Source organism: Carassius auratus, chromosome 20, assembly GCF_003368295.1.
Source record: "Carassius auratus strain Wakin chromosome 20, ASM336829v1, whole genome shotgun sequence".
NCBI classification, from domain to species: Eukaryota; Metazoa; Chordata; class Actinopteri; order Cypriniformes; family Cyprinidae; genus Carassius; species Carassius auratus.
This window is the reverse complement of record NC_039262.1, coordinates 23,280,292-23,305,689: the sequence shown is the minus strand read 5'-3', so window position 1 is coordinate 23,305,689 and position 25,398 is coordinate 23,280,292. Positions and strand designations below refer to the sequence as shown.

General features: G+C 37.0%; 1 protein-coding gene across 2 annotated transcripts in view; it reads right to left on the bottom strand.

Annotated features, from left to right (window-relative positions):
- Positions 1-5,380: 5,380 nt before the first annotated feature.
- The window catches only part of LOC113121237 (T-lymphoma invasion and metastasis-inducing protein 2-like), a 37,376-nt gene continuing 17,358 nt past the window's right edge, over positions 5,381-25,398 (bottom strand). Inside the window, exons 4-26 of one of the 2 annotated variants that reach the window (XM_026291528.1) lie at positions 24,743-25,178; positions 24,453-24,625; positions 24,134-24,358; positions 23,587-23,772; positions 23,294-23,443; positions 20,186-20,245; positions 18,065-18,235; positions 17,722-17,826; positions 17,495-17,573; positions 17,061-17,150; positions 16,732-16,962; positions 15,203-15,282; positions 10,885-11,061; positions 10,715-10,783; positions 10,508-10,633; positions 10,057-10,165; positions 9,759-9,938; positions 9,527-9,645; positions 9,310-9,418; positions 9,151-9,206; positions 8,415-8,505; positions 7,860-7,947; positions 5,381-6,268 (exon numbers count right to left, since the gene is read on the bottom strand). In XM_026291528.1, coding sequence (XP_026147313.1) covers positions 5,731-6,268; positions 7,860-7,947; positions 8,415-8,505; positions 9,151-9,206; positions 9,310-9,418; positions 9,527-9,645; positions 9,759-9,938; positions 10,057-10,165; positions 10,508-10,633; positions 10,715-10,783; positions 10,885-11,061; positions 15,203-15,282; positions 16,732-16,962; positions 17,061-17,150; positions 17,495-17,573; positions 17,722-17,826; positions 18,065-18,235; positions 20,186-20,245; positions 23,294-23,443; positions 23,587-23,772; positions 24,134-24,358; positions 24,453-24,625; positions 24,743-25,178 — 3,648 coding nt within the window. In that variant the 3' untranslated portion in view covers positions 5,381-5,730. The remainder of the gene's footprint in view (positions 6,269-7,859; positions 7,948-8,414; positions 8,506-9,150; positions 9,207-9,309; positions 9,419-9,526; positions 9,646-9,758; positions 9,939-10,056; positions 10,166-10,507; positions 10,634-10,714; positions 10,784-10,884; positions 11,062-15,202; positions 15,283-16,731; positions 16,963-17,060; positions 17,151-17,494; positions 17,574-17,721; positions 17,827-18,064; positions 18,236-20,185; positions 20,246-23,293; positions 23,444-23,586; positions 23,773-24,133; positions 24,359-24,452; positions 24,626-24,742; positions 25,179-25,398) is intronic. The other variant, XM_026291529.1, reaches the window with a different exon arrangement.

Below are 25,398 nucleotides of genomic sequence, written 5' to 3'. Positions count from 1 at the left end.
TTAACACGCCACTGTGCCATTGCTGCCGTGTGGGTTTGAGTACACAGGTATGTTGTAGCAAATGGCGCTTTTCCACTGCGTGGAATGATTTGGCTCGGTTTTTATTGTTGCGCCACCTCTACTGCCGCAACTCACGCAAAAACCTTTTAATTTTCAGGTCGCCCCTTCAAGCTCTCGCTGGATCCGCTCCTCTGATAGCAACAGACAACAAAACAGCCATGTTTGGGTTGATAAAAAAGATGCGTTAAAAACTGTTGCATTCGATCCTTCGCAGACCGTGCTGATTTAAATCTAGCGGTTCTGTTGTGATTGTATCGCAAGTTCAGTGACGCAGGTAGTGACCATTCTTTCCGGCCAATCCCTGATCAGCAGAGTTTACACATCATGTTTTAGTAACAGTACAGTTCACTTGGAACTTCAACCGAAGTGGTACTAAATAAAGAACCAGGTACTGTGTGAACCGTACCGAACTGTAACCTGCAGTGGAAAACCGCAAAAAGGTACTTTGAGTGATTTTTTTTTTTTTTTTTTGCCACACATTGGTGTGATTGTAAGGTGTCCTAGGTGGTTTTAACAAGTTGCAGTGTGGTTAGTTAGGTCCATATATATTTGGACACATGGAGCAAAGTTGATTGGGCGGCTGTCTATACAAAAGGATGATGACCCAAAACATACTGCAAAAAAACCCAGGAGATTTGGAAGGTAAAAAGGTTATTCTACAATGGCCAAGTCAGTGTCCTGATCTCAACCCGATTGAGAATGCATTTCACTTGCTGAAGACAAAACTAAAGACAGAAAGACCCCCAAAAAAACAACGACTGAAGTCATCTGCAGAAGGCCTGGCGAAGCATCACAGAGGAAACCAGTCTCTGGTGATGTCCATGAGTTATAGATTTCAGTAACTTTCATTGTCTGCAAAGGATTCTCAACAACATATTAAAAATTAACATTTTATTTAGGATTATATTTTTTTGTCCAATTACATTTGAGCCCCTGATAATGGGCGGTCTATATAAAAATAGTTGTAATTCCTAAGAATGTTATATTTTTGTTCAACCCCTAAAAACCAGTCTGCACTTCAATTTAATCTTGATTTTTATACAGAGCCAAAATTATGAAAATGTGATGTGGTTTAAGTGGATTTTTGTATATGGCTATGCTGTTGATAAGGTGTTTGGAATAGTTTTGGATTGCTTGATTTTAGTGCAACGTTGTGTGGTTGTTAATGTTTTGCAGTTTTCAACTCATCACTATGTGTTTGCTTAGATGTTCTTTTTTTCACAATCCTAGGTGATCGCTTACTGCTCCAACTCTAAAGGTGACACCATTACTAAAGGTAGGCAAAGCAGGTCCATTGTTCATCATCAGTAGTTGGTGTTTAATAAATCAGTTTTCACTCCGAGGTCACTTTAAAACTTGTTTGAATTACAAAGTCTTCTGCATAGCCAAGGCTGCATATTTGATAAACATATATATGTCTGTGTGTGTGTGTGTGTAACAAAATTTCATTTACTCCTTTCAATCATTATTCCAGTTTTCAGTGTCACATGATCCTTCAGAAATCATTCCAATATGATGATTTGCTGCTCGAAAACATTTCTTCTTATTATCAATGTTGAAAGAAGTTTTTGCTGCTTAATATTTTTATAGAAACCATGTTAGACTACGTTCAGTCTGGGGTATAATACATATATTTTTATTTTCTCTTTTTTCAATTAATAAAAGTGACAGTAAAGACATAAAAAATATATACATTTTTCTATTTAACATAAGATCATGAAATAAAAGTTTTAGCTTATTAAGCAGCAAAAATTGGTTTCAACGTTTTTTAATAATAGAGCACTAATAATAATTAAGCGCCACATCATCATATTAAAATGATTCCTGAAGGATCCTGTGACACTGAAGAAAGTAGTAATATCTGCATATACTGTAAAAGTTACATTTGTTGAAAAAACTTGATTGCACTGATCCCTGTTGAGACGAGTAGTTTGCTTTTGATTCCACCTTATTATTCCCTTATAGCCAGGCCCTTCCTTCAATTTAAGTTTTGTTTTTTGTGTTTAATCCACAAGAAGAAGGTCTGAAAGCTTAAATGCAATGTTATTCAGCATTGCTTCAACTAATATACTGTACGATGTGTCCAATAAATTGCTGAATAATAAAGAAACAAGGAAAAAATTCAGTATCGCACTAACCTGTTTGTCTGAGACCACTAAAGCCAGAATATGCCAAGGCACTTACACAAGTGTAGTCAGCAAGAGCACACACTGTAGTGGGCGAGAGGGGCGCACTAAGGGTGACACGGAGTGGACATCAGGCTGAGCACAGCACATTCCAGGAGCTCCACGCAGACGCTCATAGATATTTCCTCAGATATCTCCTCCAGTTCTGGATGAAACCAGTGTCATGTCTATGCTCCTCGAGTCCAGAAGGTCCAAAAACTATGAAAGAGATCCAAGACAGCTGATTCTGGAAACCCAATGGTGGGCTCTGGTTTTGAGCAGTGCCGGGTCTGATTACTTCAACACTCTGTCAGTTGATTTGGGAGCAGACAGAGGGCAGGGAAGCCCAGCTTCGGGATCTGTGTACTGTGAGATACAGCTCTCTCCACTTCCCACGCTTGTAAAGATCCGTCCCCAGAGTAGTGTTTGCTGCCTTCCTCTGGCTGCTTCTGTTGATAAGGATGGAGTGTCATTCACAGTCTATGTGCTGGAGAGGTGGGCCGTCTTTATGGTCCTCCACACAGGTGTTACTGTGGCAACTGGAGCTTGGGCTGCTTTGCCCTTTCCCCAACATTAGTTTTCATTTTGCTCTCCCAACATATATTCAATTCATGATTCTTAAAAGGCTCATTTTGACATTTCAGTAGGCTGGATTTTAAAATGCATTTCAAATGCATCATGGAAAGAAAGGTTTGTTCTTTGTTCCTGAAATTTTCTGCATTTGATTAAACTAACCGCTTGAGAGAGTTCCATGTAAACTTCTTTTAAATCAAATAAAATTCAACTCAAATTGTATTTTTTAACTCAAAAATTAAGTTTTCCTGGAAATGTCCAAATTTCCCCTTGCTATTCGTTGGCAAACAAATCCCAGCCCCAAACTCCCACAGTACAATCGTTTTTTAAAAAATGCACTTTTATGTTTTTACATTTAAACTTACAAAAGAGGAGATTTAGTAGTTCATTACAAAGCCAGAAATATTAATAGTGTATAATGCCAGGTTTATTTAGAAATCTACAAATGGTCTACTTATACGAACCGTATTAGTAGTAATGACTAAAAGTCACATTTATTTGTATAGCACTTTTTGCAAGGCACATCATTTTAAAGAAGCTTTACAGAAAGCCTTTTGTATGCTTGTTTCAATAATGCACTACTGCTTTACCATTTTTAAAGGCTGGGCGATGACGATATAAAAAGATGGTACAAGTGATTTTTCTAAAGTTTCAAAATCTTCCATCAATCTAATCAACTGGCACCACTTTTTCTACGTCTTTGCAAATTGACTCATGCCCGAACTTTTCTTTCTTCCAGATATTTAACTGTCTATAGCCATTGATTTCACATTTACACTCCGTTACCACAGCATGATAGAGAGTGGGAATCTACTGTACATAACAGTGCACTGCTTTCTGGGTAAAGGTTGGCTTATTTTAGGAAACACTTAAGAGCAAACAGTGTAAACAAACACAAATCACAACAATATGAATCAGTTTTGGAAGACAGCTTACATAAAATGTACTTATGTGTAAATTTCTTGAAATAACCAACGTTCAGTCAAGTCAACTCATACACAGTGAACAGAAATAAAGGTTTTGCATCAAAACAACTGCATTTCATGTACGCAGAACCAAAGATTTAAACCTAAGCCTACCTAAAACTTTACCATGTTCCTCAGCTGTCTGACAAGCACTGGCACAGCTTCTAGAAATGTAAATCAAGTTCTTTTTTTTTTTTGTAGTACAGAACACCCCCTCACTCCCCCCAAAAAACCTCTTTTCAATCTAAGAGACAAAGAAGTGTGCTATGAAAGCCCACGCACACAATGAACATCGCCCACAAAAATCCTCAACAAAGAAAGCTAGAGAAAAAGGCTAGTAATTACGACTCAAGTGAGCATAATTATTTTATTTCATTTCTGTATCCCTGCCTAGTATTTTAAAAATACGGTTGGTGTAGCGAGTGCAATTCAGAAAGAAAAAGTGACTGAAAGAATCATCTCTAAACCTTTCCAAAGACATTGCGGTATACAGGGTGATCATAAAAAAATTAATTCAGCTCTACATAACTACATATTAAACGTATGTTGTGATTGGCTGCAAATGTGTTTTTATGAACAGAAAATGTTTTCACTGAAATCTTGTTTCTGCCCGCCTGGTTCAGTATGGTTTATGATGTTGAAGATCGATATTTGCAAGATTTCAATGATATCAATACATATTATAGAACACAGTTTTTATTAAATATTAAAACAAAATCATTTTCACAAAGTATGTTTAGTTAAGTCATACAGTATATTTTTACAAATAAATTACAGTAACCATAACTGAAAACAGAGCATATTAACATTCATATTCAGTAATAACAGTATTTTCAAGATTTTAACTACAAAGAAATCTTAAGCTTTTAACTTAAGGAATGTAAAAACATGCCTTTGAATAATAATTATAAAAAGAAAGAAAACACACACACACACACACACACATTACAAATGTGCACACAATTCTGTGAGAAACATATACAAGCATTATTTAGACAAAATATTTAATATTCAAATTCAGATTCAAAACTTGGCCTGCTGATTGAAATCAAGCTATTTCAGTCTTGAGCTGATAAAAGCCTTTGTCAAACAAGCAAATACAAATGTAAAGCTACAGTGTTCACGGACAGTGAAACAGTCTTTGCTCGTGTGTTAATAATACATGTGTCGGCTCATATGGGATGCTCTGGATAAGTGAACTGCTCTTCCATTTGTTCATCCACATAGCGGCTCTGTCCCAAACCCTAGTGAGCTGACTACACAGATGAAACTCTGATAAGGGACACTTTTGTCAGTTGCACAAAAAAGTTTACAGGAACTGTCAGTGTCCAGAGGTTAAATTAACTACAGTAATTAAAAAGATTCAGAATTACAGAAGTTATGTGACTTTTCCAGTTTTTCACAATTCACGATTCATTAAGTTTTTCATTTCATATTTATTATTTTAATTTCCATGAATTTTCCAGGTCTATAAATCTTCTTTTTTATAAAAATGTGAACAAATATTTTATTATATTTTCTCATGTATTCAAGTTTTCTAACACAATAAGGACGCTGGTTAAATTTTAAGCTTTATTATAAACTATTGGTCAAAAGTTTGGAATAATTACGATTTTGTTTTGTTTTGTTTAATTAAATGTTTTTATTTTTTGATCAAATAAGAATTTTTTTTCTTACATTACAAATCTTAATTACTTTAAACTTCCCAGTATTGGATAAGTATATTTATATACTTTCTTGGATAATTTCTGATATGAATACATGTGATACTACTTTAGAACTTGAGCAAAGATGCCTTAGAAGGCAACATAATTATAATGGCTTTTATGCTTTAACATGGCATCCAGGTAGGCAGCTCGCTAGATTTAGTGACAGAGCTGATATAAAACTGGCTGTGTAAAAGCTCTTCATATCAAGGCACAATACTCATGTTTTAGTGCATTTAATCTTTATAGCACCAGCTTCCTCTACAAGGTGGGAATGGCAGCTTTTTGGATGCCTGTGACCGTATCGTAAAAACAATCCTCATTAACTACCGATCCAAAACTCTGCACGCTGTAGTCCCTGGCCAGCAGGGTGTTGAGGTCCAGACCTGGAGTGTCGTCCAGAAGAGTCACCTGACTGCCCTGAAGGCTGCTGGTACTGCTCTTGCTCATTCCTTGTGGCTCCTCTACGAAGTTCAGTCTCTGGAGTTGAGTTTCCAAGACGCTAGTCAGGGAGCACAATGTGGATCTCTGGCCTCTGGAGGGCCTGAGGGGAGGTTCGGAGTGAGCGTATCCATCAAACAGTCTGCCCTCATCGGAGTCTGAAGCTGTAGGCCCGTCAGACTGTGGTGGCAGCCGCTGCCAGGAGTTTGTCCTAAGCGCTCCTGGGTGGCTTCTTCTGGGGAAGGTGAAGTTAGAATTTAGGTCTTTAAATCGTCGGTCGACAGCAGCCGTCTGCTTGGCGTTCTCTCTCAGAAGAGTGCGGATTGTCCTCACCGCATTAGCTTTGTTCTCCAGGTTTCTGCACAGAAATTAAATTGCATTTAAAAGCTTAAAATAATGCAAATAATGATACTTGCAGATATTAAATAAAAGGCTCACTTTGAAAGAAACACTTTTAATATCCGCACTTTTTTGACTTTCAATTAGTGCTATCAAAATTAGCATGTTAACGTTGATTTTTCCAGTTTAACGGCGTTAAAAATATAATGAGCATGGAAAGGGTACTGGTGACGTGGACCTTCAGTATAAGTGTACTAAGGACAGATGAGATGTTGTCAGGACATATGTCAGTAAAAATTAATTTTCATGTCCTGTTAGCCGCTACACTGTGCTCGTAGCTAGGAATGTAACGATTAACCGTGAGCCGGTTGAAAATCGATTAAGGTGTGTTATGGTTCAAATCGGTTGAGACGCCAAACAAATTCAAATTCAGTTAGGGGTATGAGTTTATATGAGTGTATGTCTCAGGGGAACTTACTGTCTTTAAAAAAAGTTTACTTTTTTTTTTTTTTCATCTTGCCTCTGTATAATGCATGTTAAAGGTCATAAGGGCAGAGCTGCTTTGTTTACAGTGGAAACCAAGGTAACGCTTGAAGCGCCACCTGCTGGCAGAGACTGAATCTGCATCTCATTCAGCTCATCTGCTGTTTCAGTTTCATGCAGATATTCTTTATGTTTAGTTCCACTAAACTGAAGTCAAACAATTCTGTTTTTGCTTCAAAATTGGAAATTATACAATCTAATTTAGATTAAAATCTTTTCATGTTGAATGTATGCAGCATCTTTGGTTGAAGTATTTGCCTCACAGAAAAAGCCTTATTTTGTTTAAATGAAGAGATTTATTTTATTTGTGTTATTTATTTTGATTTGAGGCTTGCTTTAAAGTTTTAATTTAGTTTTCTTATTTAAATTTGATCATTTAGCAGATGCTTTTCTCCGAATCAATTTACAAATGAGGACGATAGAAGCAATCAAAACCATCAAAAGAGCAATAATATGCAAGTGCTGTATTAGTGTATTATTATAGTGTTATATTTCAATTTCACAAAGAAATGTGCCGCATTTTGTCCATGCAATAATAAAAGGACACATTTAATTTATAATTTGTCAAATCTAATTGTGTGAAAAAGAAAAACGTGAATCAAATCGACAGGTTACAATCCCTGCTCGTAGCGCCAACAGCATGCACAAATACAGCTGTGCACGCTATAGCCTGTACCATTTCATATTAAAGCACAAATGAAACTACGAGCATGCGTGTCAGACTGGCATCACATTCAGCAGCGGCAGCTCTTAAAGTGATAGCAGCCAAATAGCCTTTTAACCCAGCTGCTGTGATGTCTGTTTATCAAAGAACAAAAGAAATCAGGAAAGAGGAGCTTTTAAGGATTCATCTATAGTTCATATAGAATTTAGTGTTTGATAGCTTTATTCATTTTCTGTATAATTCCTACTTGCTGAAGAGCACAGTTAAATATGACATTTATTATAATGGGTATATGTGAAGATTGTTTTGTTCACTCAATTTAGAAGTTGTTCTTTTTTAAAGTCTAATAAATGTTAAAATGGATAGCTCTGTAATGTTGAATGGCTGGTACTTTCAATATTACCTGCTGCAGAGCTGAAAGGACATTTCTGGTCGTCCCTCCACTTCAGACTTGGTGTGAACCACTTCCCAAAAACAAGGGTTTTCTGACCCTGAAAGAGGCAAGAGTAGAGAGTTTAGTCAAGGCTGATTTTAATTTTGTCAACTGGTCTTTTAAAAGGGCTTTTCTATGATATATATATATATATATATATATATATATATATATTTTGTTTGTTTGTTTTGTTTAATTATGAGCTTTGATGTGACACTCAAGCGGTTCTTAAAATCCTCCATTTAAATTGGAATTAAATTAAATGTATGCATTTAGCAGACACTTTTATCCAAAGCGACATACAGTGCATTCAGGCTCTCAATTTTTACCTATCATGTGTTCCCGGGGAATCGAACCCCCAACCTTGCGCTTGATAGTTCAATGCTCTACCAATTGAGCTACAGGAACACTTTGAATACCATATTCCTCTTGATCTACACTCGGACAGAAACCGAGCTCTTGTTGACTCCAGGTCAAACTCATGTTCATCTCTTAGTGTACACAGGAAGGTCATGTTACACAAACCTGCTGCATTTCCAGGTCGGACCTGAAGGGATGAAACAGGAATGAGCCAGCGGAATTTAAAAGGATCCAGATCCCCGGGCCGTGAAGACGTCTAGTTGGAAAAACATACAAATGTCTGTTAGCTGTCAGTATGAAACAACCAAAACATAACTTTTAGTTACTTAAAAACACTTTAATCATGACTTCAAACCCCTATGGAAATTCTATAATGTATACATGAAGTATATCAAAAGAAAACAAATAATATATTTGTTTATATATAACATATAATATGTGATAATGATTTTCACAAACATTAGAAGGCTTTCTGAAAGATTATGTGACACTGAACACTGGAGTGAAAATACAGCTTTCTGCCACAGGAATATATTACGTTTTAAAATATATTAATATAGAAAACCGTTATTTTAAATTGTAATAATATTTTACAATAATGCTGTTTTTTTTTTAAATAAATTAAGCCTTGGTGAGCATAAACAGACATCTTACAAACCCCAAAATTGTGGGCACTAGTGTATATTTTGATTTCTAAATAATTTTTGTCTATTTTGTCAATGAATATACTCATCTAATAATGTAATGTCTGTTCATGAAATGGTCTTAAATTAAGGCACTTCTTTAATACATAATACATTAATAATTCAACTAATAATTTGGCATTGAACGTTAATAAATATTATTTTATCAACTGGCAGACCTAATAAAATTACACCATGTGCTTCTTTCCACAACTCACCATTCTTTTCTTTAACTTGCTTTCCCGATACACCAAAATAAGTGCTCTCTTGAAGACTGAAGGAATAAAAAAAAAAACACTTACTTACAGCACTGACTCTTTTATATTAAACATATACTGCACAGCATAAACTGTTACAGTAAATCAGATCAGACTTACGGAAGAGGGTGAGTTCAGGCTCTTTTCTCATGCGGCCCAAAGAGGGCAGAGGGTTTTGCCAGAGTGCTGAACTGTGAATGATGAACTCTCCCATGGAGATCTCAGTGACCTGAGACACACAACACACAGGCTTGATACTGAGATCATAAAGGGAAAATACACTGCATATAATACCATCCTTGTATGCCTTTAAAAGTCATTCTAGAATAGTATGCACCTCCTTCTCAGGGCCGCTCTGCTCTGCTACTAATTGGTCGAACACTGTGCCGTAGTCCTCGTAGATCTTCTGCATCTCGTTTATGTGACTGGCCACCTTCTCCATAGCCTTTAATGCCTCTGCACCAGAAAAAAAGACCCACAGTGTCAACTGAACCACTAAGTTGACTGAATTGAAAAGAAAGTCAAAAGAGTAAATGGTGACAGTATTTTGGTTTTAGGTGGTCCGTCACCTGTGAGGTGTCTGTGCTCGTCGCTCTCGGGGTCGGTGAGAGACACCAGCTCCCTCAGCAGCAGAGGATACTTCAGAACCCTCTGCACGGGTTTAATGAGGTACGACTCCAGGGTGGACGAGTGCTGTTTGGTGGGGTTCCTCGCCTCCAGGAACTCTTTGAACGCCCGGTCAGTTTTTACTGCCATCAGACAAACCAAAGAATGATATAAACCACAGGCTCATCTTCTTTCAGCTCGAAATGAAAGTTAATGTATGCCATGAGGCATGGTCTGATGAGGCTTTTGTTTATGTTTTACCTCTTTCCAGCACTTTCTGCACTTTAATGTGATTGGCACAGAAGCCGCTGTAAAGCTTGAAGTGATCTGCATAGTACAAGAACGATCCGCCCAGGGAGAAGAGCAGCTTCTGGATGTGAGATTGAAAGAGAAAGACTCACAATGTGCCTCAAACCGAAAAAACACATCATTTATCAAATGTGAATCAAATTAGCAGTCTAATTCAAGCATGTCGTCTCTACAGTAGACAGATTTTGTGATGTTATATCCAAAAAACCTAGAGTGAAAACATTTGTCTCATTTTTAAGTAGTTTTTTTATACTATAAAAATCATGCAAAAAGGTTGACAAAGCACTTCTGGAATATCTAATTCTGTCTTTTATTACCGTTGATCCAGACTAGGCATTGAATATTAAATGCATCAGAGATTTAATCCTACACCTCTATAATTTCACCACCCCCATAACTGTACCTTGAGTCTCTCTGGCGTCTCTAGGGCATGGTACTCCGGTGAGGAAGTTGTCCTCTCCTCTAGGGTTTGTAGGAAAACCCTCTGAAAGTCCAGCATCTCTGGCAGGCTGCCGAACAGAGACTCCATCTACAGGAAGAGGAAAACCACCATAATGGACATGATACGCAAAAATGAGCTCAGGTCTGACTCAGACACTGCGAAACGTACCTCGTCATGACCCAGGAAGGTTTCTCTTTGTAATGGCTTCAGATAGATCTCAAACAGAGATCCTAGGTCCTAAACACAAGGGACACAAGTGATATGACAATGTAAATAATAAAGAAGAAGGAATTATGCAAGTCACAATGTCTCCATGCACACATGTTGTGGTTTTGTACCTTGACATAAGATTTCTCTGTTTCCACCAGCTCTTGAATGACCATGCGCAGGCGCTCTGTGACGGACATGTGACGGGGAGAGGACCTGGAAAGAGCATTCTCAGTGGAGTAAGGGTTCCTGTGGGTCTCAGAGGATTCTGGGAACGTCTGGTAGAGATTACACACCGTCTCTGGGTTCTGCGAGGTCAATAAAAGCAGGAGATCAATGTCTTGTAGTTCTCCGTTTTTCAGGGTTGACACATTTCTGTGTAGTGCAACAGGTTTCCTCGACCGAAAGGCAATAGGATTGCTCCAACGCTTTTAGGATTACTGCAGAAAATTAGCTCAGTGATCAACAAAAGTTTATGATTATTAAACAACCGTTTATCAAGATAATCTTTTATCAGCGCTATGAAGGAACTACAACAGTTGCACGACTGTAATGTCACTGTCATTTAGCTTCCCACAACTTTTTCTGTCTTCATTTAAAATCTACAGGTTCACAAAACCCACCGACTTTACATCTAAACAAAAGTTCGTACTCATTTCCAGGTTTTTATGACTCAGCACTCTATTGATGTTAAAGTAAAGAGACAAAAACAGTTATTTTGTAACTAAAAAATACAATTTCAGACAGCTTCATCTGAAAAAAAAAAATGCTCCGAACTCTCCTGAATTATTCAAATCATTATTCTCTTTAGTTTTGATAAATGTTTTGAGGAATCTTCACACCGCTCTAACATTGACAGAAACTCCATAACAAGAAGTTTTTCGCTTAAAAATCATTCAAAAATCTCATTCTAAAAATGGCAAGATTTAACATAAATGACATAAAATCACAAGCAATAAATCAAGTTTGAATATATTAAAGTGACAGCAAATAATTACACTTTCAGTCTAACCTGTAGTATGACATGATGCACTAGCACTAGAGTATTTATCATAGTGTTTTAATGACATTTTAGGAGCTTAGTCTCTATGCAGTTTCATTGTATTAAAAAACTGAAAGAATTCCTCTTAATGTTAAAGTACCTTAGCATTAACTAATTTCATCCCTTAAAACTCATCTCTGATATTCAAAATGACACTTTTTCCCCCATAAAAACAGTTCTTCATGTTTTCAAATGGCTTGAATGTAACTCTACACTCTTAACTCATTATATATATATATATATATATATATATATATATATATATATATATATATATATTATTTTTTTTAAATATATATATCTATATAGTATATGTGGATGCATGGATCCATGTATATACTAAGAATGCTAGTCCCGCCTCCACTGGAGGTTACATGATTGTGACAGGAAACAGGAAACTTTCAAACAAGTTTTTGAGACTTATCTTTGATGCATCACATGTTAAGGAGAAAATGCTGTGCAGTGGTGTTGACTGATAAAGTAGCAGATTGTTTGACTTTAAGAATACTATAAACAGCAGACAGACAAGTACATGTTGGAATCATAGGGATTTCAACACATTGAGTGCTGCTCTCACTGAATGCTGTATCAATGACCAGTGCAATCCAGCGCTGCTGGACAAAACAACCGAACCATTAGAAAGAGGCTCCGGCGGCGCCTGAGGGCAAGAAATGTTGACTCAGAAATGCAAACGCTCTCCTAAAGGCTTTATCTCCAGAGCGCATGTGGTGCGCTTCCACCGGGCTGCATAAAAAACAGCATCAGCGGTGAAAACTCAAGCCATTTGTCATCGTAATCTGTGCTGTCAGAGGATAATAAAGTGCTGACAAACTGATAAATCCCTCTGGGCGGCTCTGCAGAGCTGCTCTCAACACAGAGGATGGAAAAGATCATTCTTTTCAAACCTCAGTACAATCATAGTGTGTACAATCATAATGAAATGCAATTGAGTGTTTGAAGGTCATAGATAAGTGTGCGTTTCTGAACAAATCTTCTATTTTGACACACAATGCACAATCAAGTACATCATTTGTATGTCCAGAGTAATCATAGACTACTAGAACACAACAGCATGAGATGAAGCGGCCCAGAGACACTGCGTGCATCCAGTAGTTATAAAACCATGGAGCTAAAACTAAATCATAGCTTGTAATAATTACTCTGCGTTCTGGAAGGTCATGTGAAGGACGTAATCGATTCAAATGAGGTAAGTGGAACTACTTTATTTCTTGCGTAAAATATAATTTTTAAAGATGACACTATTGTGTACAAAATAATGTATGTATTGAATGTTTAATTCCTTATAATCGTGCACAAAATGTCTTGCACCTCAGATTGTATATCAGAAAAAAAAGAAAAGTTTTAAATATGAAGTTAAATGTTTTTATTTAGACAACTTTAGTTAACTCTAAGGATAAATATTATTAAAAGTAGCTCACATAATAATTATATTTACAAAAAATATTGTTTGTTTATATATAATTAATAATAGGCTACATATTTTAATAGTTAACAAGCGCAGTGAAACTTAAAGTAGTTTAATCAATGTATATAGGCCATATTCCAGGAATAATCAACTAAATATTAAATATTTAGCTCAGTGTTATTATGTAAAGTCCAATTAAACAAGTTATTAACAAGAAGATATAAGATGTGAATGTGAAAATAGATAGGAAAATCAATTTATATCCAAATTTCTGCCATTGGTCAGTAAAACTGAAAATGTACAATTAACTCCATTTCTGCCAGAGAGCATAAATAATATAAAAAGTAGTTTATATAATAATTAATTATATACATTTTTACTTCATCCACTTTATCTCATCATATTTGTCAAAAATAGTTAACAAGCACAATAAAACATTTTTCCCCTCGATGTACAACCTAAATTGTTATTAAATATTACTATTAAAAAGTATTATTTAAGTTTTATAAAATTAACATTATATAATGCATAACATTTCAATCGGATTATTATTATATCTGATGAAATTGCATTTCTGATTATACACATCTGATAAAATATGATATAAGATGAAAATATATGAATCAGATTTTGAAAGATCTGCCATTGGTCATTTAAGCAGATAGTCCCGCCCCAAATACATGCAATCTACAAATGGCTTACTTTGACTCATGCTTTAAAGATCTTTTACTTATTAATAAATGTTATAATTATGTACAGTGTTATAAAGTGTTCCCATAAATGCACTAAACAGTCACTACATAACCACAAAAAACAAAGCCTGACGCACTCACGTCATCCTGCAGACCCACCATCATCTCTCTGAGGGTCTGACGGAGGAGCACACAGACTTCCTCTTCAGCTTCTCCTGCACTGCAGACACATGACCTCTGACCTCTCCTCTGTACATGCACCTAGACTACAGACACTGAAGCACTCTGTCTACTGCGGGCACATGCTAATCTCTCTCTCTCTCTCTCTCTCTCTCTCTCTCTCTCTCTCTCTCTCTCTCTCTCTCTCCCTCTGTAAGTCTGGAGTAAGTTGCTCTGCTGTTTCTGACGTCCCATAAAGCAGCAGTGAAAGCCAATCACTGTCTGTTCACTGAGATGCCATCCTTCAGAACACTTTTTTTTTTTAACTAACAAATAGGAAACGTCAAAGAGAGAGACCTCAATCAACATTTCACCACAAGAGCTGTTTGATACAGTTAAAAATATATATTGAGGCTTTATAAGCTTTTCAAAATATTTGATATACTTGTTTTCAGCCCGGAAATGTCCTGCAACGGAGATTTCTTCAATCGGATGAAATATAATTGTAACCAAACTAGACTGAAAATGTTTAATGCAAGACATGTTTCCATAGTGTTTAAAAGATATTTGTAACTATGATGTTAAATCAAATGTCATGTGTATGACTCAAATGAACTATGCATGGTCATAAAACACTGAAGTTAAAAAGCTTTGGGTCGGTTAGATATTTATGTTTCATTAAAAAAACTCTTACGCTCACCAAAGCTTATTAAAGCATTTATTTGATCTGAAATATAGCAATAACGGTAATATTGTTAAAACATTTTTTACAGTTAAAAACAATGCTTTTATTATTTTTTAAATATTAAAAAATGTAAGTAATTCCTGAAGAAAATGCAGAATTGTCAGCATCCTTCAGAAATTGAATAAGCTGATTTAGTGATCAAGTAACAGTTATCCTTATATTTTTTGTGGAAATGGTAATACAATTTTTTTTCAGTATTTGTTGATGAATATAAAGTTTACATTTTACATTTTAAACCTGCCAAAGCAGTTAAAGTCAGATCTTCTAGTTAGCATCTGAGACTGTGCTGTTGAGCACGACCTCACACCATCACACCAGCCAGCGTAATCTCTCAACACAAACAGCTCACGCATCCCAAATCTCATTCCTCATCCCCTCTGCTTACCCTTCCGCCCCGCTCGGCCTTATCGGTCAGCTCCTCCGAAGCAGACGCTACAGAGACCTCGGGAAACTCCTGAGCTGGAGCTGAGGAGAGAGAAAGAGAAGCACAAGATGTTACTGAAAGAGTGTGCTGGTTACTAAAGTAAGACGTGACCGCGAGTGAAATAAACACACTCGAGGCTCATTAGCTCTCTCTCCATAAGCTGACCCATTTGATCTTTATTAACCTCCATTGATCTGATCTCACTAACTCTGCGTGCAGGCTGTATGTCTCTGATTCTACAGAGCTTGGCATTGCAGCAAATGGGAAAACATAATATGTACTGGGTTTACAGTTAGAATAATGTTACAAAACCCTCTGCAGGAAACAGCGTCCTGTAGGGAATAACAGTCTATTCGTCTGCGAAGGGGCCTGTGGTATAATAGTTTATGTCTGGGCATTGTGACAGCGTCATGCTGAGAAACAAGCAGTCCATCGTTAGGTTCTCATCATAAAAACAGCAGGAGTCCTTTCATTGTTTGCAGTATGTCTAAAGAGCTGGCAGTTTCTAAAAAACTGATGGGTAACCAAATACATTTTAAATGCTATTTACAAAATAAAATTAAAGTTGATTCATGTTGGATAATAATTACTGATGACTGTAGGAAAATGCATGCTTACCGTAGGTGAATATGTGCTCAAACGTTTTACATTTAAAAATTAAAAACCGTTTCACTCTGATTTATTTATTTATTTTTTAATAGCTACATGACACCCGTAGAAATAATATGCACATACATATGCCCAGACCACCAATAAGAGTCAAACACAAAGTTTGTTGCCCTCTACAGGTTATGAAGGGTTAATGCAGAAAAGAGGTAACATCCAATTTTATGTGCAAAGACATAAAGGTAAAATATAATACTATTCAAAAGTTTGGGGTTTATTTATTGGTTTGTATATTTGTTTGTTTTTAAGAAATTCATACTTTAATGCATTAAATTGCTCAAAGGTTACAGTAAAAACTTTAACATTGTTGCAAACATTTCTATTTTAAATAAATGCTTGAAGTTTCAATTGGTCGAAGAATCAAAAATGTATCACGGTTTCCACAAAAATATGAAGTGCCACAACTTTTTTCAACATTGATGATAATAAGAAATATTTCTCGAGAACCAAATCGGATTATAAGAATGATTTTTGAAGGATTGTGTGAAAATGAATACACTGTGGAAAATTCATACTTTTTACATTAAATCAAAATAAAAAAACAGCTATTTTAAACTGTAATAATATTTCACAGTAATACTGTTTTCACTGTATTTTTAATCAAATAAATGCAGCCCTGATGACACTTCTTTCAAAAACATAAAAAAACAATCTTAAAAAATAACGACTGCAAATTTTTAACATTAATCTTTTATTTTTTTAAATTAAAAAAATCTGAAGCAAACAATAATAATAATAATAATAATAATAAAACAAAGTTAAGAAATCTTGTCTGACCCCAAACTTCTAAATGGAAGTGTTAAACACCTCTAATGCTTTTCTACCTGTGCTCCACTGCTCCAGGTGAATGGTGTTGGCCCGAGGAGGCTGGGGTCGCTCAGGGTCACAGGGGTCACAGTCTGGCCAGACAGAGCTCTGGTCTTCTGTGAAGTTATCCTCGCGTCTGAGGACGAGATGGAGTTGTTGTTGGCTGAAGAAGCTCTGCATGAAGCCGAGGTCGAGAGAAGCCACGCTCACGCCATTGAGAGTCAAGATCTCATCTCCAGCTTTCAGACCTACAGAAACAATACACATACAAATAAAACACAACACATTCAACCAATCAGAACAGCATTTCAAAATCGAAGCATAAGAAATCTAGAAATGTTACTACCTTGAACAGATGCCAGGCCTTCAGGATTCACCTCGCTCACATACACATGACTTCTCCTGGCACCATCCACATGACCTGTGACCGCAAAACCTGCACAGAGCCCTACAGTTCAATCAATCATTGCCAGAATTCATTCAACATATTGGCAGGAAAATTGGGTCAAAATTGCGAAAGCTCAGCATGATGCCAAAGCTGCACTTTCCCATACAATGAAACTGAACGAGTCATCTTAGCACTTACAACTCAACTGGTTTAAAGTGACTAAACTATCCCTTTAAGTACATTAAAGTGCCCTTTTTTCATCAATATTACATGAAAGTACAGTTTAATCAGGTTCAGTTTCTAAACAATACAAGAGTGGGGAGATTATCTAATGTGAAGAAATATTCACTTGTCAATGAACTATTTCTTTTCTTGCTGATCCTGCAACTCACCAAAGTCTACGGTCGTGTCCGGTCGGGACATGTTTACGGTCAACACATTCACAGGCCGAACTTCCAGTTCATCATAGACCTGTTAAACAAGAGCAGAGCATCATTATTGCTTTATCATAAAGCAAGGTTTTGTGAAATGAATGTGTATCACAGAAAAAAACTGGTTTTGACATGCTTCCAATCCAACTAGTTTCAGATAAGCAATGTTAAGTGTGTTTTTGTCTCACCAGGGTCTTTAGGAGGTCTGTGGGCGCTGGAGTGCTTCCCTCCACATCTTGTCCCAAATGTCTCCTCATGTGCAGGCAGTGCAGAGCCGGGTCAAGCTGCTTTATCTACACAAAACAGTAAAATCCACATTCATATAAAAATCTAAACGGGGTACAGAATGTGTAATGAGTTACTGAATGATCATAAAGCAGATGCATCCTGTGACAACCTCAAACTATTGTGCACTCTATCTGAACCAGTCAGAGAGGACAGAAAATGCGAATACATGAACTTTAGTAGCTGCTATGTTTCTGGTCATTGCCAGTTGAGGTCAGTAGGTCTGTGAACGGTTGACTGGATTACCTTGCAGGCCACTGAGAGAACATCAGCAACCACAGAGTCCTGTTTGACCGGCACACTGACCACCTGAGCGTCCGGCATCAGCACACACACCCGGCTTTCCTGACTGCATTCCCACCGGTGACCTTCAGGTGGCGCTGTTACATGCAATTTGGGAAAGCTGTCCAGCTTCTGCTAGCAACACCCGAGAACAGAAATTAAGAAAAAGAACAAACATTAGTTTAGCCCATATAGTTCAAGTAGGCTACAATTCAGTATCTTTCTCAGTACGAGTTATGATATTGAGAATTTACTTTATTTAATATTAGTTGCTTTATGTAACTTATCATAATTATTTAACACTGTAAATAGTACAAATATATACCGTATATATATTTTATTTGCTACTAGCATAGATATATAACCAGCAGCTATATTAAATGTTGAAACTGCCGTGTGTTGCAAAATTAATTCTTCAAAAATAAACAATGTTTCAATCTTATTTGCAACTCTATTCAGTTTCTACATCTGCATGCAATGCAATTGATACGCACACAAAAAAAGTAGGATATAGATTTGGGAAATACCTGAAAGAAGCAATGCTACAAATCTGACAGTATCACAAAAGCATTTTTCCAATAACAATATGATATCACGATTGTCTTTTATGTGAAAAATAAATAAAAAAGATGTGCTTAATTGTTCTGAATGTACAGCTGTAGTGTCCTTCAAATCTTAAAAGTATATTTTTGAAAACTGTACTTAAACATATAGTAGCTATTCATGAATTAAGTGTGCTCGAGATTAGATGATTACTTTCATGAGTAACACACTTAAGCACACTTTTAAAATGCACTTTGTAATAATGTCAAACTGAACGTTTTACGGTATATTTTAAATCACGTTTTACAGATTTTTTTGTCACAAAGTACAATTATTTTGACGTGTTGACTAACACACTAAAGCATATTTAAAGTAGCCTACTTGATGCATAGCTTTTAATTTTTCAGCTGCCTTTTTAGCAAACAAACATGAGGGAAAATCCCCTCCGTCTTCCTCTGCTCTCGTTCGGAGCCAGCATGCTGGGTCAGAGCCAGCTGCCAGCAACACTATGCATCTTTAGCGCACTCCTTATTCTGTGAGAGAGAGAAAGCCGGGTCACACGTCCCTTTTCACTGACTCGACTCACACAGCTGTCACAATAACCTGCTGATCTGTTGATATTATGCAGCGCAAACAGATCAGAGGGTGGAGAATGGCCAGAATGGGGGAGGTTCGTTCAGAGCAATTCTTTTGTCCTTCAGCTCCATCCTCAATATAAGGATTTGACATCGTAAGAGCTGCTGAACAATATAATACGCCTTAACAGACTTTAGGAAGCTGCTTTTAAACTGTAGCTTGCTAAGGACAATCGACTGATAACTTTATAACAGTCAAGCTACTCTTTTTAAAACAGCAGTTATTTAAAAAGCAGCTAATTAAACTGAAACATAATCATCGCAGTTTGTTTCTGGTTTAAAAGTGGGATTTTAAATGGACAAAAATACTAATAAAAATAAACAAATGTAATAAAAAATATTCATTTAAAAATATAAATCAAAATATTATTACATGATGATTTTAATTTCACATTATTATAATGTCCACTTTACTAAAAAGTGTCCTTAAGTGTATTAAGAAATAGTCTTAAAACATTAAATAAGAAGTATACCTGAAAGGATTATTTCATATTATCTGCAAGTACAGTTTTCAATAATATACTTATTTTTATTACTTCTTTTTCACAAGAGCTAACACTGAAGAGGATGTCATTTTAGTGCTGTCAAATGATTAATCGCATCCAAAATAAAAGTTTTTGTTTACATAATATAAGTGTGTGTACTGTGTATATTTATTGCGTATATATAAAAGCACACGCATACAGTATATATTAAAAAATATATAAACATCACATATTTTTCTTAAATATATACATGCATGTGTTTTTTTATTTAATAATACATATTAAAAATAGACAGTACACTACACACACATACATCAGGTGAGCAAAAACTTTTATTTTGGATGCGATTAATCGTGATTAATCGCTTGACAGCACTACTTGTTACTTTATGATATGTAGTCATTTTAGAGTGGTGTTATTACCTCTGAGCTGCTTTGTGTAGATGGATGACCAAATGATCCAGAAGAACATCCTTCAAATATCTGCATCACAAAAACAAATACAGAAACATTAAACATTAAACATTAAAATCCAGAATCAAAAAAGCTACATGTTTCTATCTATGTGCCTTAATTAGAAACCATCAATCTGAGGCGCCAGCTTTGATACTATTCTGATTGCAGATCACAGCAGAAATAACCCTGGGAAATAATGAGAGGTCTGGAAGATGCTTAAATTATAGGTCTATAAAAGCAGACAGATGGATCAGCCCAAATCAGACACGGCCTCCCCTCACCCAAGACACCAGTGCGCTCAACGTCCTCCTGCTAACACGTGAACACATTCTTAATATAGATGTAGTCTATACAAACAGACAAGGGGATGTTGTGTCCTCTACAATTAACTGAAAAAGCAAAACCAAACATACCAAAACCTGACATAAGCGTTGGTTCCTGCAGTTAGGCGGACTCCTCACTGTACACAGGCAGCTAGCTAAAGCAGCATCATATCTTTCAGTGAATCAACCGCACAACTGACAGAATTAAAACATTCTTTATGAGCGACAACGTTACCATCGCTAATAGTGCTACTCATCATGTGGAACACACAAGAAACTCGACTTACAGTTACAGAAGAATATGATGTTTTCATGTTGCTAAGCTAACAACACAACAAACCCTGATAAAAAAAGAAACGGCTAAAAATAGCATAAGCCTGGTCATACATAGCTGGTTTTAGAGGGGAAAAATAGCGTTTTCCTTTGTAATGCTGTACACAAAGCAGCACTGCGCTCACAAATGCTGCTTTATCAGGTATTACAAGCTCGTGATGAAATGAAAGTGAGACCAATCGACCAATCACCGCAGATTAGTGTCACGCAAAGGAGTTGTTTGGAGAAATGAATTGTTGAGCGAATCGTTTGGGAGTCATTGAGCAAATAATATAAAAATAAATGCATTATTATAAGACAATGAAAGTGTTTTTTGATATTGCATGCATGTCGACCTGTTGTTGGGGACTCCTAAAACCAAAATATGAACCTTTCATTACCCATAATAGGGGCACTTTAAGATTATAATAATTTATTTTTAAAGCATGGCCTCCACAAAACCAGATTTAGCACCTCGTTTTACTTTGAGATCGTTCTGAGGTTATTTACAGATTTAAAGCCATAACAATAAATAGTTTCATAGCTATGATACAGTTTTTTAAATCAAATCTCATGACAACACAAGCATCTAACAGTTAAACTTACAAAATAAAAATACCAAAACACAATTAGGGAATAAAACAGTTATCATATAAACGTGTCAAATTCTGTGCCCTAATCTCCTAAAACATAGGGTCTCATATTTTAGAGCAGTCGTTGAAATTAAAAGAAATCAATTAAATCTGGTGGGGGTGAAAATATACAGATGTAACCCCCTTTGTAATTGTTAAACTGTGATTTAGCTACGCATTTTTTCTCAGTAACTGTTTATTTATTTTGTAATTAAATTATGTAATTCCGTTACATGTAACTAGTTACTCCTTAACACTGACTACTGACTATATGACTAATACAGAGCTCCACAACTGAGTGGTTTATCTGGGGATGGCAACTCTGAGTGGACTCTGACTTAGGCATCTGAGCCCTCTGGAAACAATCACACTGCCCCCAGTAACCCTGTGAAATCACACAGCATCAGACTCTACATCTGTGCAGTAGAAGCTCTCGCTCGTCTCAGACTGCTTCCAGCTTGCAGCAGTTAACCGTCTTTGGACTCGTGCACTATTAAGGGCTGTTTGCTCCATTTAAGTCTGCATGATTATGAGGCTGGAGCCGCTGAGCGATTGGCTCCAAACTCACGTGAGGTCGTCTACATTATCATACATGTGGATTTAGAGCTCATGCTCGGTGTTAACACAAAAGCCCTTCAGAGAAGGAATGCTGATCTGGGCTTAATTACAAGAACTGATCTAGAAACAGCATTTCCCAAACACTTTGACGAGAGAAAGGAACAGGACGGCTGTGTGTTTTCCTGCCATTTGACCTCCAGAGAAAGCTTTGTGATGAGTGAGTCAGTGGTTGTTTGTTTTATCCGGCGAGTGTGACGGTGTTTGCCACCCTGACACCTGTGGACAGCATTAACACACTACTGTGAGACTAAATGAGTCAAATAGACCTGCGTCTTAAATGACTATTCAGTACTGAAGTCATAAACACTGGCCGGTGAACCTCAGAGTAATACGAAATCACAGCTCTTTTAATATGTACCCGTTCATGTCAATTAGGATTAACACTAATTAAAGGAAAAATGCTCCTTTTATTTTTATTTTCCCTAAGTGTATTGTTAGGGTCACAGAATATATAACTGTCTAGCCAAATAATTTCCATTCTTTTTCTGTTGTTACTGATTACTGGATAAATTAATTAAATAATAATTGTATTTAAGTTGCATTCACAAGATGTATATTGGCTATAGAGACTGACATAGAGATATGTTCTGAAAAGTGCAAGGAATCATATTATAGCACTTATGATACTCTCCTTTAGATTAGATCTGTACCAAAATCAAATAAGTAACAAATAAAATAAATATCTTCATTTAAACAAAATAAGGCTTTGTCTTTGCTCTTTCCATTTAAAATTAAAGGCAACCACTGCATATTAATCATGATCCAAACAAAGATGCTTTGTACATGCAACATGGGCTGTTTTTAATTTAAATTAGTTTGTAGAATTTTGATATTTTGTAGCAAAACAGAATGGTTTGATTTAGTTTTGTAGAACTATACATGAAAATATCTGCATTAAAACGCAGATTCACTCTCTGCCAGCAGGTGGCGCTTAAAGCGTTTCCTTGGTTTCTGCTGTAAACGAAGCAGTGTTACACTTATGAACTTTAATATGAATTATACAGAGGCAACATGTAAAGAAAAAATACCATCTAAACTTTTCTAAAAGACAGTAAGTTCCACTCAGACATGCATTCAAATAAATTCCTACTCCTAAATGAATTGTGATTTGTTTAGCATTTCAACTGAATTGATTTGAATTGATTTTCAACTGGCTCACAGTTAATCGCGCATCATGCTGTAACTCTTACCTGGGACAGGGACTGTCTCTTTTCCCGGTTGCGTTTGGTCAGACTGTCTAATCCCTTCTGTGAAGAAAAAAGCAGCCCTCGTTTGTTCCGCATACCTCGAGGATGAGAGCGAGATCGTCTCCTTAGGGTGGCCTCATCACGAGTGCATATCTGCACAAACACAAGCTCATTTCAGTTATTTGAGGCATCATCTTAATTACATTTTTGTGGTGTGTCTCAACGTTAGATTGTTTTAATGAGGTCCTCTTTTGGTATCTAACAAAATTAACTCAAAGCATGTGACAGATCCTCACCAGCGCATGAAAGGACGAGACAGAAAAAATTCCCAGACGACCTAACGACATTTTAGATGGACGTCCCGCAGTGGCTAGCAGGCTTTTCGGATTGGGCAGCTCTGTGCCCTGCAGGCTAGCCAGGTAGCAGCGCATGCGGAAGAGCTCTAGGTTAAACTTCTCCAGGTTCTGTTCCCATTGCAGGATCTGTGGGTCAAAGATGAAGAAGAGAGAGAAACACATTAATAGACATACATTTTGTAGATACAACAACACAAAACATTGTCAGTAAGCACCCACACCCATCAAATTTTCTTTGAAACCTAAACATTTAGATAAAATGTTGATTATGCGAATCTGAAGGATATGGGAGTCAAGTTGGAATGCATGTACTATATAATAGGATGCTCTGAAGGCACTGTGCTGTGGTTTCGGTTCAAACTCCAACATCAATGACATAATTGCCCAATTTAGTAAACCCCTCATCTGAACTACCTGGCCTTTAATCTTTTGAAACAAACCACACACATGCATAAACATCCACACACACATCCGTTTTGTTCCTCACCTGGTTCTCAATAGCCTTCCTGTTCTTCTGGTTGCTGATGACGGATAGCTGCAGCTCTGCCATCTTCTTCATTTTACCATCCATGTCGATCTTCTGCAGGAGAGCTCTGCTCTGGCTCTTCAGCAAACGCAGAGTGTCCTCCTTCCCCTGACGCTTAGCCAAATGGGAAGCACTGGCAGAATGGATGGCCGTCACCCAGTTCTCAAGGTCTGTTTGATTAGCAGCCTGCAAGTAAGAGGCGAGAGATTAGAGGCAACTTGTAACTAAGAGTGTGGAGATTCTGTACTGTGTATTATATATTATGATAAAGGCCACATGCCTGAAAGAGATAAACATCTCCATAGGCATTGCTGAGGCAGAAGACATGCTCTTTCTTGGGATGCTCAGGAACTGCCTGTACAATACTGTCTTCGGCAAGCACTGCGTATCGTGGTGTGCATTCCTGCTCAGGGGAGGTCTTTCCATTGGACTCACCCAACAAAAGTGTACAGCCTACAGAAGACAGGAAAACCGAGATAGAGCTTCTAACAATGAAGAAGAAACTTTATTTTGAAACTAAATTTTGAAGTCTTATAACTGAGATTGGCTGTGCATGTTTTAGCATCTTACCTTTGAGCGTGACCCAATACTGCCTCCACTTGCGTCTTGCTACCAGCTCCAGTTTGCGGTCCTTGTGGAGCGTAATGAGGGGCTTAAAAGCCAACCAACCAGCCCTCCGCACAACACCTTGCTCCTTCTCAAACAGGAAGTCCATTTGCTCTAAGGAGCCCATTGAGCCACTGCTGCTTTCTCCTTCACCCTCCCAGACCTGGAGTCCATCAGCAGTTCCACTGCTGCTTCCAGTCTCTAGGCCTTGCATAAAGTTCTCATAAATGTTCTGCCTCAAGGCCGCACTCTGGTTCTGTTGCCCAAATGGGCCCGTTGAGGAACCAGAGCAGTCCAACTGTGTCTGGGAGGACACTGGATTCCAAAATGGTCTGGATTCCTCTAGTGTTACCCCAGTTCCACAGCTGGCAACCTCTGTAAAGTCCAGAGTACTAGGTTCCTGAGGTTGGGCAGACGTGAAGTGAGAAGAGAATGGCAAATGTTAGCATGTAAATGTTTTACAAGGTTGACATAATGAAGCATTGTGCACCCTTTGGTCAGTCTTTACTCTACCTAAAAACTATGCAAATTATGGTCAGGCCAACAAGCATACTATTTCAAAACAATTTGTTTATTTGTTATTTTAGAGAGGAATGTGTAAAAATCTAAGAATGCTTTAC